Source organism: Stegastes partitus, unplaced genomic scaffold (genome assembly GCF_000690725.1).
Source record: "Stegastes partitus isolate 25-593 unplaced genomic scaffold, Stegastes_partitus-1.0.2 Scaffold562, whole genome shotgun sequence".
Classification (NCBI taxonomy): Eukaryota; Metazoa; Chordata; class Actinopteri; family Pomacentridae; genus Stegastes; species Stegastes partitus.
The window spans coordinates 166,817-173,157 of NW_007578293.1; the positions used below are offsets into that span (position 1 = coordinate 166,817).

At 44.4% G+C, this 6,341-nt stretch overlaps 1 protein-coding gene across 1 annotated transcript in view; it reads left to right on the forward strand.

Annotated features, from left to right (window-relative positions):
* Nucleotides 1–3,080, forward strand: part of LOC103362205 (spondin-1) — a 137,437-nt gene extending 134,357 nt beyond the window's left edge. Inside the window, exon 16 of the mRNA XM_008288496.1 lies at nucleotides 79–3,080. Coding sequence (XP_008286718.1) covers nucleotides 79–242 — 164 coding nt within the window. The 3' untranslated portion in view covers nucleotides 243–3,080. The remainder of the gene's footprint in view (nucleotides 1–78) is intronic.
* The last annotated feature ends 3,261 nt before the right edge of the window (nucleotides 3,081–6,341 follow it).

A 6,341-nucleotide genomic window follows, 5' to 3' on the forward strand; every position in this document is an offset into this window, starting at 1 on the left:
GGTGGCAGTATAGATGTCAGGACAGAGGAATCGATATAAATTTTGCAGTAGCTGTTGTGTCTGTTGTTTGTCCAGCAGGTTGCCGGATGCAGCCGTGGAGCGGCTGGACGGACTGTACCAAGCCGTGCGGCGGGGGGATCCAGGAGCGTTTCATGATGGTGAAGAAGAGGGCGAAGGGCAGCGGGACGGCGAGCTGTAAGGACCGCAAAGAGATCCGGGCCTGCAACGTTCATCCCTGCTAGGGGGCGCTAGTGAGCCACAGAGAGGCGAGGAGGTCTCAAACACAAGGAGGAGGACGGGGTTTGGTTTTCGGTGTACAGGGAGGTGAGGGGAGGAGGACGGGGTTGGCTAAGGATAAGGACGAGGAGGAGGAGGAAGGAGAAGATGCTGTTTAGTGAAGCCATTGTAGACATTTAGTTAACAGGGCTGACTTTTATTTTAGACCACAATGGAAGTGTTAGAGAGTCTGTGTCCTGCAAAAAAAACAACTTGTCAGTAACTTTCTGCAGCGTTTCAACATGTGGAATGAACTCCGGGTACTTTCTGGGAATTTTCACCTAAAGTCTGCTTTAATTTTCTGTTCACTGCTGGATGCACTGAAACAAACACACCTCCTATGAACCGTATCGACGCTTCAACACGAGATTCGACTTTCAATGCAAAGCATCATAACTGGGTTTTCTATTTTTATTTTTTATTTTTTAAAGGTTCGCACTTTCCTCCAGTTATTTTTCTTAAACTTTCTTGCAGAGAGTTACACAAAATAATCGATAGCACTCTGAGGTCAGCGCTGTACTTTACACATCCCGGAGCGTGTGAGGGTTCGAGTGGTGCGAATTTCATCATCAGAGGAAGAACGGCAGGTTTTCTATCTGCGTAGCCTTCAGGGTGTTTTTTATGCTGTGCATGTGCTGGAGTGTAGATGGAGGTCTGCAGCGCATGTAGGGATGGTGTCCGCCAAACAGGCCACAGAATCTGGAAGTTTCGAGGCCGTGCATGGAGCAGTAGCTGTCAGGAGTCGACATCAGGGCCGGTCTGTGGTTGCTGGTAGGTGGACCTTCTAGACGGAGCTCAAACTGCAGCAGAGAAGAAAGAAGAAGAAGAAGCCTTTGTTTGTCAGGGGAAACGTCACCTCTTGTTTCAGTCAGCAGCTGGATGGTCCAACCTTCATGCGGAGGAACATCGTGGCGGCCAGAGGAGGGTCGGCAGCTACCATCAGGAGAAGGAACAACAGTTTCCAAAACCAGACAAGGTGCATCAGATCAGGAGCACCAGGTTCATGCTCGACGTTGTCTTCAACATCCACGCGGTCGAGCAGCATGAATTTGTCCTCCAGGGTCGGACTGTCGAGGCAGAGTTGTGCCTCTAATGTCTTTAAGAAAGAACGTTAGCCGTGGCGCGATAGCTTGTAGCTCCACTTTTGCACAAATGCTTTTGGCCACGACAGCACAATCCATGTTTTCCACCGGCCCGACTTGCAAGATTTGACTCGTGGCAACTTCTTCCTCCTCTTAAAATGAAAGTTAAAGAGTTGCTGTTTCGGCACAGAGATCGTGACGCTGCTGCTCGTACATGTTGCACCTGCATCTCAAAACTTCCTGATCAACCCTCGTAGCTCTTTAGTCTGACTCCCTGAATGTAGACTGAGGGTATAAGCTAGCTACATGCTGGAAATGTCACGTTTTGCAGAGGATTTGGATCGTGTTCCACCAAAACCGATGTGCTCGTCACTATTTTGCGGAAACACCATCGCCGGATCCTTTGCTTAGCTCCGCCCGAGACAACTTAAGAAATTGATTTAAAGAAATGCAACCAAGTGTTTATTTCATGATGAGGAGCAGTCAGACTGTTCTACACAGTACCGATCATGCAAAAGTGTAGCTTTTTAGCTTAGCAGAAGACTGGAAATGAGAAAAAAAACGTGGCCTGGCTCAGTTTATCGTTAACAAAATCCCCGAGAAGTTCACAGATTTATGTGATGAATAGTGCAGCATTTTATCGACTGTTTGTGTTTCAGATCAGAACAGCTGCCTCCAACCTTGTTAGCAATCTCTGTGCTAAGCTAAGCTAGCAGTCTGCTAGCTAACTAGCAGCATTCCCAAGTTGTCACACTGCTCATGTGGGAGGGTTTTCTGGTTTTTGGCACTTTGTTTAGTTTCACTTTAACACAATCATTTTTGTTTAACTATCCGCAGCGTGAAACTTTCATTTTGTGGTGAGAATTCCCAGAAAGTCAGGAAGGTATTAATAAAATCTACAGCGTATTATTTCAAGATGCCAGCTGTTGTTTCATTATTTCATCGAGACAAAAGCATTTTTTCTGTTTTTTTGCGGGACACAGATGCTAACACAGGACTTGTGTAAAGACTTCTGGATGTACCGACATCTACTATCTAACCAACACGTATAAACGACACTGCTATGTAATTACTAAAAAACAAAAACAACAAAAAAAAACACTTTCCCTAATCAACAGACACATTTAAATGGAGATGTTTTATACTGTTCGGACTAGTCTTTATATTCTGCTGTTTATCTGTCGTTTCAGCCGATGTAGCATCGAACCCTGCGCTAGCTCCCGCGCTGGCTCTTTAGCATGTGCCAGGAGGATTTCTTTTTTTGTTTGTTTGTTTGTTTTCGGTTGGGATTCTAGGCTTTACCGGCTGTTCTTGTCGTCTTAAATGACTGTATCTGCCTTTGTTGGTTCCAGAAAATGTCGAGTTCTGGCTGAAGTTAGCGAACATAGCGGCTGCTGCAGCGTTAACCTGTAGACGAGCTCGACCGCAGTAGACTGTTAGCGGGGCCTCGCTCACCACACATTCCCACCCATTGTTTTTATTTCTTATTGCGCTTTTCAGTGCGTTGCCGTGACGACAGCAATCTGTAAAATCCTTTTTTTTTTTTTTTTAGCTGATTAAGTTGCGGTTTTCTGTTATTTTCATCACCACCAAAGCTCTGTTTCCTGTAGAGATGTTTTCTTTTTTTAAAATTTGTTTTAAAGGCCTCTTTCTGTTATTTCTTTGCCTCTGTGACTATTTTGTAAGAAACCACCTTTACAATAAAAGAACGTAAATGTGAAACTGGTGTCGTCATTGAAGCGGACGGAAACGTCGACGTCAGAACGAAGCAGCGACGTTTTTATCACTGTTCACAATCGATTCAGTTCAATTTGTCTTTTTTTTTTACGAGATATTAAAATGAAAACAGATTTCTACAAAGTGATTTTAATTAATTAAACATATAAAACGTTTAAAAAGGCGATCGCGTAAGTATCCACCTCCTGATAAATCTGGACGCTCCTCGATGGACTTCAAGGGCCCGAAACTCTGAAGATATTCATCTGCTGAAGGTAAGATGAAGTAAAACTGTTAGAGGAGACAACAAAAGCCATTTTTCTCTCCTTCATGTTCATCCAGCAGTTTTCTTTGACGTACATTTTACTGTAAAGGCTAAAATAACAAACCTGTTGCTTGTAGAAACTTAATGTTGACGCCCAGTCGAAGGGTTCTGCTCCACGGTGCAAAGAAAAAGCCTGAAAACCACCAAATACGTTGCTGTTAGCTGCTTTAGGTTGGTTTAGAAGCTGGACTCTGGGAATAATGCTTAAATAAAGAAACCAAAAACTATTGAGCCTCATTTTTCCATAAAGAAAGTCATGAAGAAGACTTTGCTGATAGACGGGTGTCGAGGTGGTGGTTTGTCCAAGTTTTTATTAAACATACAAAACCTTTTGTAGATTTTTTTTGAAGCTGATTGATTTTTAAGGGAAGGATCCAGTTTTGCAGCAGCTCTGAAAGCTTTGGAGGGAACCAGGTGTTGATTCAAGGCGACCACTCGAACCGGACCGCTGATCCCGGTACGTACACTGTGTCTGCTGCTGAACCTCCTTCACTGCCATGTTTTGATGCTTCAGGTTGTAATTAATGTACCGACAGGCGAGCGCAGACGGACGGAGGCGTGGGAACGCTGCTGAAGATGCTGCTTCAGACGGGACTCGAGGACTCTGAAGGATGTCTTCGCTCTGCGGAGTTTCTGTACTTCAGCTCAGAACACTGGGAGACCGAACCTGGACGAGTCCTCAGTCGAACCAAGCTGCAGAACAAACAGTAGTAACGCCACTGACGGCGTTTCACGGCTTCCTTCTATCTGCTGCACTTCCAGTTTGTGTCCACTAGATGGAGCTACAGGACTTAAGAATCATGCAACCCCACAGGAAGAAGGTCCAGTTGACAGACGGGGGGTTCATAGAAATGCTTTACTGACTAAACATTGTGTTTCTCCAGATTTACACTTAAGAGAACATGGTTTCATCCTGGTTTCACTCACTATGACTGTTGTTTGTCCAAACAACGGTGGAAAATCTTCCAAAAGTTGGTGTTTGTTTCATACATTATTTAAAATTTACATTAACAGGAACCATTTTTGAGAAACGATAGTTTTTTTTCCAGCTCTACTTGATAAACAGCAACACACTGGAGTCAGAGGAACTAACTTTTCATCTACGGTGGAAGGTATTTTTAATTAACCGTCAAGGTATTAAAGGAAAGACTTGAAATCCTGACATGAAGGTGAAGATGTGTTAAGTTATCGAGCTGATTTCATTAATCTACCTCAACTTGAATTTAGTTTTCGGTCAATTAACACAGAAATTTGAGATTAAATCACAAAATATTAAACAATGTTTGCAACTTCAATCGTTTATCTGAAGGTTTTAATGCCATGCATTTAGGAAAAGTGAAACACCTGGAAATCTATGTTGCCTGAACAACTCTAAAGAATAAAACTATGCAACAGATTGCATCAATCTTGAATGAGTTCCAACAACTAATGAAATTATGTTCATTCAACACACTGGTAACTAATCAAGCCAATTTCATTAAGTTACATCAACTTAAGTTTAGCTTTAAAGTCTAATAATGCAGAATACGATGAATTTAGCTCAGCCCTTCAAAATAAAGTCTGCAACTTAAATACTTGATCTAAATCTTGCAGCTTGTTTAGGAAATAAGTTCCTTGAATTACAGTCGTGACTCGATGACCCGACACTAAATGTAAAACCTTCTCTTATGTCGGATTGTCAAGACGGAGGTCCAGATACGAGGAGGGCTTGATGCTGGAAGGATCATTAGTTGTTCATTATTGTTCATAGTTGTTATAATAACTAGTAGGGCTGGTCCCAGTAGAACTTTCTGCTCTCTGGATATTCAGGCCCAATTAATGATGAATATCAGAACATTCGGTGCGGTCGGGGGACACTTCCACCCCGGGGCAGCGCTCTGACGGGGTGGAAGTGTCCAGAACACACAGGCAGTACTTGGCTGCTGATGCTAGTTTAGTTAGCGCTCACACTTCTGTTTCCTCCATCGGTGGCGGCGGGGGAGTGGCAGATACGCTCCACCGTTACCATCCATGTTTACTTCCATAAACACTGAGCACGCTCGCTGCGTGTGACGTCGTCGTGTCCTCTTCTGCGCATGCGGGACACTTTTGGGTCGTATGAAGTTCACACAGCAGATCACATACAAGTCGCATTGAAGTGGAAACGTGAAGGAAGTCACAAAGAAATCCTCATTGAGCATCAAGTCCTGCAGTGTGAACGTAGCCAATCTGTGGGATTGTTCAGTCAGATAATACGCCGTCATCCTGATTGGTGACATTAAATGTCATGTCGGAGTCACAATCCAAGGCTGTCGCTATGTTAAGGCTGTTTTTATGGGTTCTGTTGGTTTTTCCTAAAAACCTGTCAGATAGCAGGTTTAGGATTGTTAAGGGTCGATTATCGGGTCACCACTGTACTTTTTTTTTTGGCGTGCTATATTTGCAGGTGGCTTCAGGTCTCTCCTACATTTCCCACAATGCAGCTCGGCTCCTTCAGGTTCCTCCTGCAGCTCCGTCCCAGGTGGCGTCATTATACCGTGAAGCGGGTTCGTCCACAGTCACATGATCCATTATTCAGCAGGCGGAGCTGAACTCGCCGTGACCCCTGAACGGATTCACATGTAGAAATCTGAGCGCTTCCCCTTTAAAAGCTCTCGCATGAAGGACGGCTGTGACCCGCCGAGCTGAACCGTGAATGTTCTGAACTGGTGGACCTTCACATGTTGCACCTCGGCAGCCTGTTTAAGCGTCATGAAGCCAGACCGCCCACCGCCTCATGAATTATACACGTCGGATGAAGCACAATAGCTTTTTATCCACTAATGATCAATATTGGATGATGTTTTGCAGCTCCTGCTCCGGGAGCAACAATTAGACGTGCTCTCAGCTTCCAGCAGCACTCTGCGACGCCTCCTCCTCTCCGTTAAAGCCTCCGAGGCCCAGAGGTTTATCCGAGGATGAGC